This window comes from Mytilus edulis, chromosome 1, assembly GCF_963676685.1.
Source record: "Mytilus edulis chromosome 1, xbMytEdul2.2, whole genome shotgun sequence".
Classification (NCBI taxonomy): Eukaryota; Metazoa; Mollusca; class Bivalvia; order Mytilida; family Mytilidae; genus Mytilus; species Mytilus edulis.
Genome location: NC_092344.1, coordinates 64,761,835 through 64,781,422, shown reverse-complemented (window position 1 = coordinate 64,781,422; position 19,588 = coordinate 64,761,835). Strand labels below are relative to the sequence as shown.

General features: G+C 33.8%; 1 protein-coding gene across 4 annotated transcripts; it reads right to left on the bottom strand.

Annotated features, from left to right (window-relative positions):
* Positions 1-1,795: 1,795 nt before the first annotated feature.
* Positions 1,796-18,153, bottom strand: LOC139486880 (uncharacterized). Of its 4 annotated transcripts, none has more exons than XM_071271961.1 (5): positions 17,973-18,153; positions 10,185-11,638; positions 7,312-7,462; positions 4,067-4,205; positions 1,796-3,677 (listed from the first exon to the last, which is right to left on the bottom strand). In XM_071271961.1, the coding sequence occupies exons 2-5, from the start codon at positions 11,636-11,638 to the stop codon at positions 2,974-2,976; spliced, it is 2,448 nt and encodes an 815-aa protein (XP_071128062.1). In that variant the 5' UTR covers positions 17,973-18,153; the 3' UTR covers positions 1,796-2,973. The 4 variants fall into 4 exon arrangements, with proteins under 4 accessions (XP_071128062.1, XP_071128056.1, XP_071128044.1 ...); XM_071271955.1 differs by having other exon boundaries at positions 4,055-4,205; positions 17,973-18,105; XM_071271943.1 differs by lacking the exon at positions 17,973-18,153 and adding an exon at positions 12,825-12,940 and having other exon boundaries at positions 4,055-4,205.
* Positions 18,154-19,588: the final 1,435 nt, after the last annotated feature.

Genomic DNA, 19,588 nt, shown 5'->3' with positions numbered 1-19,588 from the left:
TGTATGTCCTTTTAAAAAGTCGTATCTATACTATTTAACGAGAAGACCTCATTGTGTATGTCGCTTCTCTTCCTTCCACAATAAATTTATTATAGCAGTGATCGCCGTGGAGAAGAAATTTCGAATTGGTTAGCAAATACACTTTATTTATAATATATACGTTTGTTCATAGTATACAGAAGGCTTCAGACCACAACTAATTCACTTTGTCCGTGGTCTTGGAATATTGTTCCCAATTATTATATGGGGTCATGCTTCTTAAGTATTCTGTATACTGTTTTCTTTGCAAGGTTTACTATTTAAGCCGTATTTGGCACAACCTTTTTCAACTTTTGATTCTCAGAGCTGTACAACGTTGTACCTTTTTTTGACTTTCGAACTTTTATATCTGGGCGTCACTGGTAAGTCTTTTGTGGACGAGGCGCTTTTTTTGACGAATTGAAATTTAAACCTGATGCCTTTTGTTATATATTATTCCTGTGTTTCTTTGCCTAATACGTTCTCCTATTTATTTGTATTGAAAACCAGGTTCAACCCACCAATTTTTTCTTTAAAAATGTCCTGTACCAAGTCAGGAAAATGGCCATTGTTATATCACAGTTCGTTTCTGTGTGTGTAACATTTTTGCGTTGTGTTTCCGTGGTGTCGTTTGTTTTCTCCTATATTTGAGTGTGAATTCACATTACTATAAGACGTGTCACGGTACTTTTCTATCCCAAATTCATGTATTTGGTTTTGATGTTATATTGGTTATTCTCATCGGATTTTGTCTAATGCTTAGTCCGTTGCTGTGTGTGTTACATTTTAATGTTGTGTCGTTGTTCTCCTCTTATATTTAATGCGTTTCCCTCAGTTTTAGTTTGTTACCCCGATATTGTTTTTTGTCCATAGATTTACGAGTTTTGAACAGCGGTATACTACTGTTGCCTTTATTCATATCAGTTGCATATATATTGAAATAAGTAAAACATGTGTGGGGAAATATTGTTCAAAGTGAAAGTTATTTGGCCAAAATGAAAGTAGGGTAAAAATTAGCCTTAGTCAGATATACAAGCTTTAAATCCTACAATTTGCATGTTAATAGGGCTCTCACGGGAAAAAAAGCACTGATGGATTGTCATAGAAGCATATTTTATTAGAATAATAATGGTCTATAAGCAGATACATATATTTCATGTTTGAAGCGGTGCAATTTTTTTTAATTTAATTTGACTTTTACCGAAAAATACATTGTAGCAAAGTGGAAAAATAATTGTGGTGCGAGGCCAAAAACGCCAAAATAATGGAATTTAAAAGAAAGGAAACAAATAACGGACTTTGGAAAAAGGGAGAGGGCTTTTGATACATTTTCTGAAATTCTCCAGACATAAAATTTTTACAAAAATTCATCCTACAACAGTTTAAAAGCTGTCAAAGCCCGCAATTTCGCGGGTGTGTTCTGGTAGCTATCTATGCATGATAAAGCTATATCAAGTAAAGCTTTTCAAACGCATTATCTTTTTAAAAAAAAAGGTGTAATTATCATTTAAAAAGAATTGCCTCGTGTTTGTATTTTCCAGTCAATATCCTAAATAACCAAGTTAAAGAAAACTAGCAAGATATGAAACAAACTGAAGGAAAATAAATTTTAATCAAGCAAATTTATTGTATTATATATATAGTTTCACCGCCCGAATTCGAGGTTGTAAAATGATGTCGACCGATTTTTAAAGTTTAGATACTTATAATAGTGACTGGTAGATTTGTCGTGAAAACTAAACGATTGTATTCGTAAAAGAAAGCAATAAACAACTAATTTGTCACATATTGATAACGTTTATTATAAATTTCCTGGAATCTCCAGAATCTAACACTACAGTGCATCCTTAACAAAATCATATCTCCAATATAAAGAGAATTTACACTTTTCTTATCGAGAGTACTTTTAAATGTCTTTGAATATGAAATACACAAAATATAAATTGCATGATGTGTTAAATGAGATGTGGCATGAAATCGTTCAGATTGCATAACAGTTAAATTGCATTGAAAAATTCAACATTGCTTAAGCAATTAAAATATCTGTTTGCCAAAATTGGATTATAGCAATATTCCTTGTGTTTAATTTCCTTTTTCACAACACAGAAATAATACATTTAATTGATTAAATAGATGATGAATTTTCAACATTGTAACAGTTTTCAAGGAATAACTGTCGATATCAATTTTGTTTTCAATTAAGAGGTATTGGCCAATATCTCCTGTATTTGATCCACTGTTTCACAAATGATCAAAATCTGAAAGAAATAGAATTTTGAAGAGTCTATATAATATCATAAATTTCAAACATTCTTCGATAACTTTACTTGCAGCCAAACACGGTATTCGGCGCTACATGTTGTGCTTCAGGAGAAAATTTTGAATAATTTTGTTATGCGTTTGGAAATAAGCCATGTTTGACCGTTGAAGTACACATGCAACAAGCAATGTTTCTATGAAATTTTGCAAACATTATAAAAAAAACTTTTGAAAACGTCCGTGGTATGAAATAAATTCAGGGGAAGTATCCCTACCTCTTTGTTCTCTCAGATGATAGAATAATAAAAAATAACATTTCACCAACTCATTTGATTTATCACCATTAGACAATTTAACTACAAGACATAATAATGATTATGCAATACTCAATCTGAATATATTTGCAGTGGTGTAAAAATAATGCGAATGCTACTCCTATAGACATATTTGATTCTTATACATGTAAGTTACAATATATAATGTACCAAATTAAAGATGCAACTACACATAATACAATAAGTTGTACGGGTTTTGCAATGTTCATTGTCTGAAATGAAAACCAAGTCGGATTTCAGTTGTTCTGTTACTATCACCCGTCAAAAAATACTTTGCATACATTAAAACGTTTAATCCTAATATAAAATGACTGAAACTGTATTCTCTTAAAACACTCACGCGCAAACATACATTCTACAATTAACCTGCACATCCACCGCATCCTCCACAACTACCACACGCTCCGCCACAACCACCACAGCCACCACAACCACCACACCCTCCACACCCTCCACAAGCTCCTGCCTCGCCTCCCGCCTCGGCGGCGACCTCAGCACCAGTATCCCCGATGTCACCAGCAGACGCTTCACCAGGTGCGTCTATCGTGTTTTGAGCCTCAGTCATTGGTTCTGTACCAAGTTCTTCAGCTATAGCGTCACCGAAATCGACACCCATTCCGTATCCAACCATTTCAGTTTCGTCTTTTGATGAACACGGACCATTTCTGTTCCGCAGTTGAAGTTTTCTAATGAATTGATTGGTTGGTGCTTCTACGGAATACCCTGCAGCAACTACCAGCCCTAGATCGCTGGAGGGAATCGAGCGTATCAGTTTCATTCCTCTCATTGGCGTTGTGTTTTCTCCTAGTTTCTTTAGTTTCTTCCTTGGTTGACACAGAACATGAAGCAATGCGACACCAAACGCCATAGTAAGATTCTCAGCGACTTCTCCATTTTCAGAAGATATGGTGAGGACGCCATTTTGAAGGTCCACATTTGAATCGCCAAGATTAAACTTAAATAGATTTTCCAAGTAAGGTAAGGCTAAATGGTTCCAGTGTCCACTCTTAATATGGAAGAATCGGATTGTCAATGTACCTGGACTTCCTTTAAGTCCCTTTTGAGCTGTAAAAGAGATGAGCGCCTATAGATATTTTTAAGAATATTTTTTTGGAAGTAGTATTTTCCTATTATTTATCTGCTTTTTTTGTCATCATTTGATAGATTTTGATTTATTTACTCTATATGATGTTAGCTAGGGAATTTTTTCAATTGCTTGTTTATTTAGTTATCAGGTTATAATTATCTGAAATGTTTAACAGTATTGCATCTTAACATTCAATATGGAAAGTATATTAAGCAACTTGGGTTTAAATGTTTAACAGTATTGCATCATAACATTCAATATGGAAAGTATATTAAGCAACTTGGGTTTGCTTTACCATCATTTGCTTAAACATGGATTTTTATCAGTAAATAGTTTTAAATAAGTACAAACTAACTTTCAGCATTACCTCTGGTTCCTGGTTTTCCTCTCCGGAACCCAGTCCATTGTCCAATCAGAATTCCCCAGTCTCCCTCCTCTGTTTTGATCAACAAAGCACGTTGACCTTGTTTGGAATTCAGTGATGGACAAGATTTAGGGTCTGAAACCTATGAAATTGAAAAACAATATAAGTTTATAACAGTAAAAAAAAAGAAGAGGCCTTTTTCATATAAACATGAAAATGTGAATTTACTTAAAACATGAGCATTGGTAGTTCAAAACACATTTTCACATGTTTCAGTGATACCTCATATTATAGATATTCAACAACGTGTGTTTATGTTCTATTTTAAAGTTCTGTGTTAATGTCCTAATTATATTTTTTACTACAGAGCCTATATATCTTGCACACATGATTTCTTCACAAGATAAATGATAGTTATGTTATGTTCTACAATCGATACAAATATTGGTTAAAAGCATCTATGGTTTTGTAATTTGTCTTAAAGTTTGTAGGCTGCATGTATACAGATAATATACAAATAGAATCATATTCAAAACAGTGTAGCTGTGGCCATTGATTGACGACCTTAAATTATCCCATTGACTGGGACAGATTAGGTGAACGTGTGTCTGTAACGACAACTGCTCACTACTTACTTATTATAGAATTTAAACTGTAAGGTCACCAAAGGTTCTTAACGCCTTTAATATTAAAATAATTCAAAAAATTAATCAGGAATAACTTTATGTTTTGATTTATATTATTGATTTAAATCATAACATCGTGTTATTCCGGATTAGTTTTTCTAATTTCTTTATTTAGGTGTTGAGAACCTTTTGTGACCCCACAGTTTAAGTGCCTTTAACAAGTACATAGTGAGCAGCGGTCGTTACAGACAAACGTTCACATAATCTGTCCCAGTCAATGGGATAATTTAAGGTCGTCAATCAATGGCCACAGCTACACTGTTTTGAATATGATTATAAGATGATATATGATATGATTACCAATGAGAAAAATCTTCACAAGAGACCAATAGACATAGAAGTTAACAATTATAGGTGATCGTGCGGCCTTCAACAAAGAGATGATCCCAAGGCGCATAGTCAGCTATAAAAGTCACCTAAATGACAAATGTAAAACAATTTAAAAGAATAAACTAACGGCCTAACAAAAATATAGATAAGAAAATGTGGTAAGAATGCCAATAAGACATCTCTCCACAATAGACCAATTAAATGACTCAGAAATTGACAGCTATCAGTCACCTTCAACAATGCACAAAGCCCATATATGTACCGCATAGTCATCTAGAAAAGGCCCTTAAATCACAAATGTAAAACAGATCAAACGAGAAAACTAATTAATGTACAAAAAATGAACGAAAAATAAATATGTAACACAGCAACAACTTGAAACGACGACAACTGAATTACAGGCTCATGAATTTGGACAGGCATATACATTCATTGTACAGAACGTGGTGGTGTGAAACGTATTAGCGGGATCCACACCCTCCCGGCCATAATCTGGGACAGTGGTGTAAAACACAACAAAGGAACGAACTATAAAATTCAGTTGAAAAAGGCTTAACTCATCAGATGGATACAAATAGAAATACATATAACAAAACCACAGAGTGGACATGCCCAGGTACTTATACATCCCAACAATAAAAAGACACGAAGTAAAGATCTGAGAGTATTCGCAAAAAAGTCCATTTTTGTTTGCCGGAAGTATGAATACACATACACGTCCGTTTTTCTCAACGAGATGTATGATTAGACCGAAATGTTGAAATATGCATTAATATACAGCCATTTGAAAGAGATAGTTAAACTCCTAACTGGAAAACAAACTGACAATACATGGCTAAAAACGACCAAAAGACAATTCTTCAAACACAACAAGGAGAACTATATACTAAACCTCGTCTTGCAAAGCAAAGGTTGTGTTGGTATAGACAAACATAAAACATTGCGTTATATATTCCATATGTCCGAAGCGCTTTCTGAAGTACTCTTCATCAGGAAAGCTCAAATCCGAATATCTGAAAGCCAGAATGTATAAGAATCGAAACAGTTCAAAAGCTATATGACCAAAATAGAAACATAAAAATAGTTAAATTCATCAAAGATAAAATTTGCGTGATGGAGTTAAAACCTTAGTTTCCATTAAGCAAGTTCGAAACAATATATTTAGAGAGGCAAATGTAAATAACCTTACAAAAAAAGAAACAAAATCTAGATTAGTTCCTTTATCAATAGATACATAGATGTTTCAGTAATATTCTCTTCAAACGTAATTGTAATATTTGGTCTCGAGCATTACTGAAGAGAAATTAATTGTCGAAGTGCGCAATGGTGAATTAAAATTGTTAACTTAAATGTTATAATTCCTAATGTATACATGTGATTTCTTTATGATTTGTTTACATATATCTGTATATTTTATTGTTATCTTAATGTAAACTCCCACTTTTCTATTCAATGAGATAATACATAGTGGGAGAGAAGCCAACAAGTCTATATCCTCCAGACGAAAATGTTCTCTATTTCACAAACTGGTTCAGTAACAGTAACTAAGATACCCAATAAATAAAACAAAGTAGTTAACTTTCAGGTTTATGACATGAATCAAATCTAAACAACGTAAAGAAGTTTCAAAGTGCTGAAAAGTACTAGAGAGCATTAATTTAAATGACTTAAGAGATCTTGGGTTTATATGTCAATGAGACAACAACCCAACAGTTACATATCAGAATGAAAGTGTTGAAATGTACTAAAGAGCATTGATTCAGTTGACTCAAAACGATCTAGAGTTTATTTCTAAATGAGACAGCAACCCCAACAGCAACATATCAGATTCAACGTGTTGAAATGTACTAGAGATTATTAATTTAGATAACGTATTTAAACAATCTGATGTTAATATGTCAATGAGACAGTAACCCAACAGTAACATTTCTGATTCATATATATATATAGTGCTGAAAGGTACTAGAGAATATTAATTTAGATAACTAAATACGATCTGGGGTTCATGCCAATGAGACAGCAACCCAACAATAAAATATCAGAATCAAAGTGATGAAAGGTACTAGAGAATATTAATTTAGATAAATTAAAACGATTGAGATTTTATATGTCAATGAGGCAGCATAAAACATTAAATATTTTTTAATGTGATAACTGTTGTGATCTTGTGTGTGTGTGTGTGTGTGTGTGTGTGTATTATATATAGTACCCTTACCATTTTTAACAACTTACCTCAGTAGAACATGGTAACTGCTCTGGACCAATCAAATGTGCCACTGTTACCATTTTGTCATGGTAGAACACTTGTATCGCTGACATCAGTAACGGTATACTGTGTATTACTCGACAGGTAAACGTCATCTCTCCCATGTGATTAACAAACCTGCAAATAGAAATTACTGATACATCTTTATGTGTATGGGCTCTCTGTTTTTTTAATTCTGATTTTTTTTTTTATCTTTCCTAGTAATCAAAGATACAAACTTTACATATTTGTTACGCCAGACGCGAGTTTTGTATACATAAGACTCATCAGTTGCTCTCAAATCAAATCAGTCTGAAACCTAAATTAAACCAAATACCGGCAAATTTGAAAGCATTGAAAACCTTTAAATCCCTTAAAATTATGGCAAATACGACTTGGACCATGAATGCTTGGGGTAGACAAACCTTAACGTTCCGAATAACTGAAAGTTTTGCGAAAAGAAAATAACCGCATGATTGATATTTTATGTCAATACAGCAATTCTGACTACTAAGCTGTTGATATCACCGTGGATCAAGCGATGATACCAGAAATTAAAGTTAATGTGTGGCGCCAGACGCGCGTTTCGTCTACAGAATACTCGTCACTGGAGCTCAAGTTAAATCAGTTGAAGCATTTAGAATTAAAATTACCAAAACATTATGCACTTTATATTCATTGAAAGTTTGGTGGATGAATGTGTGGCTGTTCAAAGTGGAGTGGTATATTCAGGACGAGAACATGGTAATATGATATGAATATAAACCCTTCTTTGTAGCTAGACCAACACGCTGAACCGGATTTTTTAACGTGCTAGTTCACAAGGAAAGAAGCGTCCACAGAAAGGCATGTAACCTTTTATACCCGAACACTTTATTTTTACTCTTAAGCCCCGGTCACAACAGATCGTACGATTTTTTGTCGTGGAAGATCTATAAAAAGTTGTCGTTGCGCTGTCGTGCAAAATGTCAAAAAAATATTTCAAGTGGTCACATCAGCTACGACATGTCCACGATGGGTACAAGACAGAAAGAAAGAATTGTAATCGTACTGTCGTGGGTTTCTCGCAATTCGGTCGTGCTACAGTCGTGCGATAATCGTACGACATTCTTGAGTTGTTTGGGGCTATTTTCCAGGTTTTTATATATGTCAATGGATGAGCGTGTTACTGTCGTGTCACTGTCGTACCACTGTCGTGTCACTGTTATGCGACTCTCAACAAAAGCTCTTTAAACATTCCAGGCACCATCCGCATGAATCCAAAGAAATCACCGGTAGATTTCCGCTCTAACTCTTACATCAGTGTACTATACTGCCCAAACATCAGGCGCCGTTCGATCCATGGCCTAACCTACCAACGTCGGGGGTTTCGCTGGTTCCTATACTGTTCACAGGCTCGAATAAACGCTAACAGGACCATAATTTGCTTTGTTATAGTCCGCCAAGGCGCCTATTTAGCAGTTCCTAGCACAATCGTTATGATGAAATAGCCATTCTGTTTAAACGGTAGACGGCATGTTTTTCCAAACATTCATTCACGCCGAATTGAATTCTTCTAAATACAACGAAAATATGTTGCACGACGAACGTACCACGGTCGTACGACTGACAATCAATGTTGTTTGCGATCATCGTACGAAATTTGGTATTCGTGAGACAATCTTGCGACTGTATCACGAGTGTCTTGCGACAGTCGTGAGATTGTCGTACGACAGCCGTGTGACGATTGTTTGATTAAAATGCATTTTATTGATACCCACAAAAATGTGTTGTAACCCCAAGGGTGACTGTGGAATAGAAATATGGTCACTTGGTCTTCTCCCGACCGTCAGTAAAACGCTTGCCGAAGTGGGGCGTCCGTTTGGCTGTGCGGGATGTATCAAGTTCGCAGTCACGTCCGGTCAGAAGGGAGACGTTAAATCCGATGCCTCGTGTAAAGAGAGTGCCACGCTCTTTGCACGTTAAGAACCCTTGCAACAACTCTTTGAGGGGTCCGTAGGTGGCCTGTTGCAAGGCAAGATTTCTGTCCCTATCCAATATACCCTCATTTTCCAGTGGCAGTCCAATTTTTCCCGACCATCATCCCAGATGGCCTCTATTGTATCAAATATATCGTAGAGCAAAAATTGTGCATGTCCAATTTTCGTCCCACGACACACGACAGCGCCACGATGCTCAAAATATCGTGCGATTGTCGTACGACGACCACAGATGACCCGCGATATTTGACCAAATTTCATGTCGTGGAGCTGTATAGATGTGTCGTAGGTTCGTTGTGACCAGGGCTTAACTCTTAAATTACACTTGCTTAGCGGAGAAGCAGTAAATGCCTATTTTCAAGTCTTTGCATGGTTTGATCCAGATCGGGTTCAAACCAACGACCTCCCAAGATCGATAAATAAAGGCAAAGAATGTGCGTTCCTTTTTGTCCCATTTTTCTGTTTATTTGTTATGTAATTCTCCTTATTTTATTTTCTTGTTAATGACCTCGTTATGTTTTAATAATTAATTGTAATGGGTTATTATTCTCCATCAATTTTATTAACGATGCCATTTTCACTACGCCAGATGCACATTTCTTCATAAATTCATTATTTTATATTCATTAATTTAGATCAAACAGTCATGAATGTTCTACGATTTTAAATATACGACACACTAAATGAGGGTCTAGATAGGTTTTACAGAATAGAGAACAATGGGTCAACTACAGACTACAGACTACAGACTACAGACTACATAAATAAAGGATATAGAAAATTGCCCAAAAATATGAAAGAATACAGAAATGAGAACCAACCCATTCAGACAAGCATAAATATATGACTAAAAATTGTGAATACAATTGTAACTAACTTACTTGTGAGATGCAACTACACAGTTATTATCTTGTCCTGCTGGTAGCCTTGGCAACGGAATTGGTCCCCACAATTGCCGTATATTTTCAGGCATGATGCAATACTTTCTATCGAAGTTTCCATTCTTTAAAAACAAGAAACATGGTCCGGGTTTATCATATACGTGAATATTCCCATTGAAATTCAATGTTATATTCTTTTCTTCGTTTAGAACTAATGTTTCTGATAATTCAGTGTCACATCCGGTGTTTGATTCAGCTAATGGAAGAACGTGAAATTTGGCCTCTGCTGTTTCGATGGTAGCACTAAAACACATGCGTTTTGGTTGATGTATAAGTTTGAATTTCAAATAGTTGTAGTCTTTTGTGTCAAATTCAAACTCAATTCCCTTTTTCTTGTCCCAGTGACTAGGTAGACCTTTAAAATTCAATATTACTGGGCCTTCTTTGTCATTGGAAACATATTGAACTTTTAACTTGTAACTTTTTATAATTTCAGGTAAGTTCTCAATTTGAATGTTGTCTAGTTTAACTTTTGCTCTCTTTGTAGAAAACGACATTACGTCACTTGAAGACAGTCTATGCAGCTGTCCCATCGGTGGGTCTCCTCTGTACATTGCTCCGTTTCGGGAGAAACTTTCATTGTATGCTTCTTGCCAAAATTGCTTTGTTTTAGACTCAGCTCTCAGTAATCTAGATCCTGAACTTCTATCGTTGACTGAGTCGTCATGATTGAACATTTTGCCTAAAATCCGTTCTGTGTCTTTTTTATATACTGAAGGATGAAGTTGATGTGTGTGCCAGATTAAATCATTGTCATAACAAGGAACAAAAAATAGTCCTGGATGTTGAACTTTCAAGAACAATAATTTCTTATACCGTTTTACTGCTTGCCTTAAAAAGTTTTTGTCATGATAATGCGGTAGGCTAACTTGATAATTAAACGCTGACTGTCGTATAGCAGCGGATACAACATCATATGTCAACTTACTTTCCCACATATCAACACTATCCCTCTCCTCTTCGGGAGATTCGTCCTCATTTTGATCGACATTAATCTCAAATGGAGAATCTGGGTATTTTACTTCCCAAAGCTTTTTTGAAATTTCCAGATGTTTTTGTCTGTCTTTGTCCTTGACAATCACATGATTAACTGTTTTACCTACAAGATTTTTACAGTCCTTTTCGTAGCAAATTGGAGACAGCATGTGGCAATGCCAAATCCATTCTATATCTAGAGGGGCTGTTAAAACCTTTTCGTTGTGCTCCGCTGCTAGCTCTAACCAAAACTGTTCATATCGACGTACAGCTCGACGTAAAAGCGGGACGTAAAATAAGTTTCTGTGTTTGTTGATGTTTTTGAGAAATTGTAAATGATTTAGGGCGCCTTCGATGATATCTACTCCAAAATGTATAGACTTGTAGCTGGCTACTGTTATTGTCTCCTCAGAGTCCATCTGTAATAAACAAAACAAAAATGTTGTGATTTACTTAATATTATTAATACTTAACGTACTTAATGATTTTTAAAGATGATTTACGGTTTCTCTTCACCAAACTCGTGCTTTTATAGAAAGATTATGCGAGCCATAAACCGAAAAATAGATGCAGATACATGTAGATATATAGATATGTGTTTAAAACTGTCGATTTGTGAACATAACAGTGCATTGTAAAACAAATCAGGATTACTTACTTTTTTAATCATGATAGTTTTCACAGGGCAATTATATGTTTTCGTCAAGATAGCTATAACAGGATAACTCTTTGTTCATTAAGGTAGCTGATTTCATGTATACCCCCGACGAAAATGATAAGAAATGAAATCGTGTGGTTGAAATTTGAAAATATAGAATGCGAAGTATTCTTGATAAGTTACTCTTTTGTTTCACTACATAATTTTTTCTTTCTTTCTTTGACATCGTTGATCAACTTTAGGATATAAGCAGCCATGCGAAGTAACATAGAACAATTACCTTAGAATTGAGCATATCGAATCTTTAGAATATTCACGACTATGATGAGTCGACCCGACTACACTATTTTCGTTTAAGCACTGGACCAAGTACAAAGATGTATGGTAAAGCGATAAAACCATACAAAAGACACCAATTAAATTATAATTAGTTCCATCACTTCGTCAATACAGTGATGATAATAAAATTTAATTAATTAAAATTTCATAAGCGAAAGTAAAGATAATAAAAAAATATACCTGGCAAAGTAACTACAACTATCAAATTATCATTTACTTTAACATCTTTTTTTCGTAATTTTGTAAGCTTCAATATCTCTCCCTTTTCCTCCTTTCCAATGTTTTTTTTTATGACATTGTTCCAACATATGCATATTCTGTTGATAATAAACTTTAAATAGCTAAAATTGCTTTTATAATTCTTCGTAAGAAATTAGTTTTATTCTTACAAGGGATAATGAATCTTTTAAATCTAAAAGATTATGTATCAACGCCTGCATTAACTTGTATAAGAGTTCTAACGTACTTATGTCTTGCATTAAAACCTATAGTAAAATCGATTTTTCCCACTAGTCTTATAAATAGATACAGAATTATACTGGCATTTTACAATTCTAAAAACATATCAAATACATATAAAATAGATAAAATGCATAAAAATGTGTTACCTTGAAAAATCTGCGCCTCATCTTGGAAATAATGGTGTATAATCTGACGAACTGAGGTTGAAACTTCTGTTTTGTCAATTAAAATGCGTGTATGAATTGTGTAATTGTTAACCCAATGAATTGCTTAAGATCGCTTAAGTTCTGGTTAATTAGTGAAATGCCATGTACAGTTCTATAGTATAGTTATATCTTCCATCTAAAACTATTAATACTTAGTTGGTTTTCTGTGTGCTTTGCATGTTTATGAAACTCCCAATTGATGAATGACAACAACCTATTTCATTATTAATACTTAATTTCTATGATTTATTGCTTTCAGTTTAGCATCAAATAGTCGCTTCCTGGATTTCCAATGAAAGTGGAATCAAAACATTACTTTTTATGTGTTTATGTATTCAATTATGGATAATTATATTGCATCGTTTGATTAAATAAATATGGTTATATTCCAACTTTAGACAAAAATCTAATAGATCACCAGATAATTATAGATGTATATTTTAAGTCAACGAAAAGTACATATGTACCATAAAAACAGGAAAACAACAATTTATAAATGTTAGGCGTCCGTAGCGCTCTTCTAGATTTACCTTCAAAAGGAACGTTCAGGTTTGGTTTAGTTTAAAAAGACAGACACATAACGAATATGGCTGGGTTAAACATGTTTCTTCCTAACTTGGGTCTTAGGGAGCTACCATTTGATTTTTATGGGGGGGGGGGCTAGGATGAAAAATTTTGTCCTGCATTTTTTTTAGCTGTAATCTCTGTCCTGCCTTTTTATTTTTCACTCTGTTCGGTCCTGCCTTTTTTTTTTAGTTTATCCTAACTTTTTTTTTACCTAAACTGTCGTCCTGACTTTTTTTTTTTGCAAGTGTCTCATCCTGCCTTTTTTTTTTATTCAAAACTCCTGTCCTGCCTATTTTTTTCAAATTTCATTCTAGCCCCCCCATAAAAATCAAATGGTAGCTCCCTTATAATGAAAATAACACTTAATAAATCTGGTGTATTCCAAGTGCGTTTCTGGATTTGACTTCGTTAGAATTGCTCAAACCCCGAAATTTGAACGCCAATGATGCATTTTCTTCTTGAAAGCCGGAAAAGCTATATGATCAAATACGAAAGTAAAGTATTCTATTAGTCACATATGCAAAATGAAACAAACAAATGTCTTTAATGTTTCCTGCACTGTCTTTTCTACATAAACTGAAATATTACGCAATTATAAACACTGTATTACTTCAAACCATCTGTTTTAAGCATAAGCATGCAAGTTTTACGTTTATTTTTTTTAGAAACCTTGAAAAATTAATAGCCTCAAAACATTAAACTTTATTGAAAACAATGGATTTGCATTTGCGATTACTGCATCCTTAAAGTATAGTAGAGGTTTATGTTGAAGTTATCGTGTGCATCTCATTGCTTTCTCGTGCTGGTTTTGGCACGAGACTCGCTGATTCAATTCCGTTTGAAACAAATCATTATAAAAATGCCAACACGTGCTCTGTCAGTTAAAAAGATAGTGAGATAATTTAGAAAAATGAAATGATTTAGAATTTTTTTGCAAGGTCTGGAGGTAATAAATTTATTATTTTAAATTAATGATGACATAAGATGCGCACGGAATTAAATTGCATATTCAAAAATATAGAGAGTAATCATTACAGCATTTACAATTGGCATATTCTAAAATATTGTCTGATCTTATGATCTGATCGTGCAGGAAGCTTGCGAATATGGTTTATGGTATAATATTATTACCAAATTATGACAGACTTGAAGGAAACGGCTTGCTGATGCAGATAAAATATAAGCAAAATTGTAAAGTACACTTCTCCCTTCCAGTAGTCTTTTGTTCGTTATTCTCTCATCGGGAAAATACTAGTCAAAACCAATCATTTCTGCTGGTACTTTTTTCGCGTAAAGCTCCTTTCAAGCCGACAAGGATGCAATTATTTTTTCGCGATTTTCCAACACAACTATAGTATGGAGGCAATTATTTTTTGAGATTTTTCTACTTAGCTAATGTAAAACTGTATTTAGATTACGACAATTTAAGAAGCTCTCCACATAATCTTCAATAATTTGCGAATGCTTGCATATATAGTGCGAACGATTATACAAACAAGACCAAAACCTGTTAATAAACAAACATGTGCAATACCAAAAGCAAACACTATACGACGAACGAGATTTTGTAAGGACAGTTAGATTCGTGTAACTGGATAGACGGGGGATTGTGAGGGCATATAAAACGTTGACGAGACACCAAACCTAAAACCGAATAGACATTGACCCAGCATCCCGATTTGACGCGCTTTTGTACGTAGAGTGAAGAAAATCCTTTTTATATTTTGCCCGCTTTGGCACAGCGATCAAAGGACTAACTATTGTTATAATAAGAAAAAAAAGTTGCTTTAGTTTTTTTTTGTTTTTTGCGGTGCATGTAATAATTTTGTGTCATGTATAGATACCCCATATTCTAATGTGTTTTTTCTATTATGTCCTTAATAAAAATATCAAAATTTAAAAAAGGTTATTTCCCTGGGTGAAAATAACCGTTCCTCGATGCAATGATTTCATATTAACTTCTAATGAGGACAATAATATAATACATAAGGCACAGGAAGCAAGATCAAAGTAGTGGATCGGATGATTTACAAATAATGTCATAAACGCAAACATCGACTGTTGATTTTTTTCTAGAATATATCATAAAAAAAGAAATAATGTTTGGAACAGCACAGAACAAAATACGATTGCGTGCAAAGCCTTAAATAAACATGTGTTCAGAACGTTAATAGCGTAAAAATACAACATTTTATATCAAGTCTAAAAACAAATAAGAGTTCATATCAACACACATATAGTACATTGAGTCTGCTTTCAATTGCTGCAGGCTTTTTTATACACTAGACTATTGTTTACTTTCTGTTTGTGTACTTATGTTTACACTATCATGTTAGGGTTAAATGTGAGTTTAAATTTGAGAAGACAACTTATGAAATGCTTGAAAGGACCTGCACAAACACACACAGTTGGAAACGATCCTTCACAACAAATACCGTACAAGGTCAACTCTGCCCTAGTGTATTAAAAAACCTTAGTACTGTACCCAATAATAATAAAATGTATGATATATATAATCGTCATAAATCATATAAGTACTGGATCTAGCACTAGTAATTTTGTTGATTGTATCCTCAGGGACTAGTAGCGAATAAAAATAGGAAGATGTGGTATGATTGCCAATTAAGGTAGATCATAAGTAAATCTTTTTTGAGACAGAATTTTCTTATACTTAGCCAGAATGAAGATTTCAATATGCTCTTTTCAAAAATATAATAAAAAGTAGGGGTCACCGTGCTATTTTTCAAGCTATGAGTCGTTGAAAATTGCCTAAATTTGGTTAGATTGTTCATGGAAAAACACAATTGTGTGCATAAAAAATAATCTATGAGATAGAATTTTGAAATAAATTTTGAAAAGATAGGTTTTGTAATATGTTTTAAGAAAATAAAAAGAAAAAATGGTGTCACCGAACTTGTTTTCTTGCTACAAGTAAAAAGAAAAAAAATCCCTATCTGTCCAGTATAATTTTTTTACTAAAAGAGTTATCTTCCCTTAAATGGCTCATTTGAAAAAAATGATTCAAAAAGCAAAATAAAATGATATTTGTTTAATTATTTTGAATTATTCAATAAATTGCCAAGTTTTCTTTATATTATTAAACAGTCTAACCATCAAATTGCAAATCTGTCTCCAAATTTGCAGATTTAGGCAAATTACTAGACCGATTTTTTACTGTGATTGTTCAATCCAAGATGGCGGTATACCATGAATCTACCTTAAACAACTCTCAACCAGAGACCAAATGACGTTGAAGCAAACATATATATATATAGGTCACCGTCCGGTCTTTAAGAATGATCGGAACTTGACCTATATCGCATTTAAAATTCCGCTAGAAACGGTACCGACAGTACTCAGGTAATGGACATGAACTTGTGATAGTATAATCTTCTTGAAATACCACATCCCACCCCAAAATCTACCCTTGCAACCCTGAAATCAAGAAGCGTATATAAAAATTCCCATCTTTGAAAATACAGAACAGAAAAGATCATCGTAAGTTGAGCTTTTCAACAAATATATAAGGAGATGATACTGGTATTTAAACGAATTACTTATAACTGGATAACCGAAATGGGTATCAGCGCAGTTTTCCAAATTGCATATTCGTGATCTCTCGGACGAAGTTACTGTATCAAAAACGTATATCAACGCAATGTCCTTTTGAAACAGTAGAATATAAAGGGTCATATATTCTCGGTAATACTATAAATGGAAAAGAAGGGGTGTGATTTAATTATTCATGACAAAAACATTACACCCACTTTAGAATTACACCCTAAAGCAAAGAAACTGCGCTCTTATATTTATGACTTTCGTTTAAAAGTCAAATATATATATGCCTGTTGTAAGTGTTTACGATTGGTTAAACATTTTTATTTGATAAATTGTCAAAATAAAATAACATAAAAGGAAGAATTCGGAGCAAGATAATAAAGTTTATGGATACCTTATAGGTAATGCAATCAGGAAAAATATAAATTAAGGTTTGTATAAATGAAGATACTATAGAATGATGATTTTATATCCATTCAACTTCTGAATTGATTTCAAATAACTCAAAGAAACACACAAGAGTAATATAATCATTCATGTTTCAAACACATTCTTCTAACTTCTATATTAATTATTTTTACTAAAATTCAGACACGCAATTTGATTAATTTGAAATTTTAAAAAAAGGAGTAACATGGATGGTATAGGAGATTTGTTAATTGTCGACATGAATAAATATATCTTTAAACAATACTATGATTTTGCTACAAAATAAAAATAATGTGTGAATATAGCAACAAGAGAATTCGTACACTGCTGTTGAATACATTCAATCGCCATGAAATTTTGATGGGTCTATCGTGATAAGAAATAGTGTATTGGTTTAGTGATACATCAGATTTGACATAAAAAGTTGTAGATTTCAATACTTTGCGTACGTAATTAAGTGATTTTTACAATAATCAACTCAATTATGTACAACTATCTTACATAAGCTGAGGTAAAAAAGCAAAGGATACTTACATTTATATATACATTGATTTAATATCCAAAAAAAAACCTACACGCCACATCTATTCCTCTAAAGAATTCTGCAAGTTAAATTAAGTAAACACTTGAGCTTATTTTCTGCTAAAAATAACTGAAGCGGTTGATGATGTACAAAATCAGCTGCTGAATGGGGGGAAATATTGCCAAAGTTTCCAATAATGTCGTTTTATTGATCTCACACGGAACTACTCATAAAATTATTGAATGAACATTTCTCGAATGATTGATTCGAATGTGGGAGATATTTAGTACATTTATTTTGATCCTAAGATTAATTGGAAACGATTCATGAACTCTGGAAACAGTTTCAGTAAAAGAGTGGAAATGGGGGCAATTTTAATTTGTGTGTGGTGCAATATAGAAAGATGATACCTATATATTGTAAGAAGCATAATCGGTAATTGCAATAGGGACTGGGGCCGTCATAGGGATAGGATTGAGATAAAACATGTTGGTGTGCCTTTCTCTCTCCTACTGACTTCAATTAACTTTAGTAAAGTCGATCAAAATAGTTGAAGCACTATATTTTGATCCTAAAACAAACCAGCAAAACACACTATTTCGTATATTCGTACTACTGCCATAGCTTTTTTTCATCATTCTCAATAATATTTTTGACATTTCAACTTTGACACTTGCAACATTTCTAGAGCCCCAGCCCCTCCCCCCCCCCCCCCCCCCCCCCACTTTTACACCCCAACAAAAAATCCACCAACATCACTAACGAAGACGCGGTCAGTCACAGTTTAAATTCTGTATTCCGGTGAAATGTTTTCCGTTTAATAATGGATATTACTTCACACTACTTCTTTGCCAGTTGTTAACTAATTAACAAAGATATACATCATGCAGTAATTCAAGGGAAAATATTTTTGATTATTCAAACCTTGACAAAGTTCTTTAGCTACATATATATTTTTTAAACACGCCAACACCAATGAACTGGTATTAACTGCATGAAAGAAGTATTTTCAATCAACATTAATTAGAATTGATGACAGGTAACCCATAAAGTATCGACTGAAATGTGGCGTAAGGTTCTAAGCAGTGCAAGTTTCGTGATTTTATCAATATTTGTTTAAAGTCTTTTTGTCGATGTTTCAAGCATGTTTAATGTTTTTCATGTGACCATGTTGGTGCCTCTTGTGGCTTGCTGTGTGGTATTGGTTATGCTCGTTGTTGAAGGCCGTGCAGAGACCTATGGTTGTTGCATGGCTTCTTGTCATGTGGTCTATAGTGGAGATTTATCTCATTGGCAATCGTACTGCATTTTCAAATTTGTATGATTTTTTTCGAATATATGACACACGCTTTAAAAACTCCTCTCAGTTAAAAACACTCATAATCTAAAAAAAAAATCTTCAGTTGGTATTTTTTTTTTTTACATCGGAGAAAAAAACATTTACAATCACTTCTAGCGTTTATAGCCCGTTGATTCGTTTTCATATTTGCCAGTTCTAAAATGCTTTGTTTCGGTAAGCAACCGAAATTTACATATTTTCGACGGTCAAGTTAAAATTACAAAACTGCTACGTCAGAATGGACAGCTATTCGATTGAAGTGAAGGATAGATTGCAGATCGAAAGGAT

Bases quoted from the DNA above. Each gene is read 5' to 3' on its own strand.
- LOC139486880 (XM_071271943.1), bottom strand. From the start codon at position 12,845: ATGAGGCGCAGATTTTTCAAG. The intron at 11,639-12,824 runs GTAACACATTTT...TGTTTATTACAG, and splicing joins TGAGGCGCAGATTTTTCAAG to ATGGACTCTGAGGAGACAAT. The intron at 7,463-10,184 runs GTAAGTTAGTTA...TTCTATTTGCAG, and splicing joins TGTGTAGTTGCATCTCACAA to GTTTGTTAATCACATGGGAG.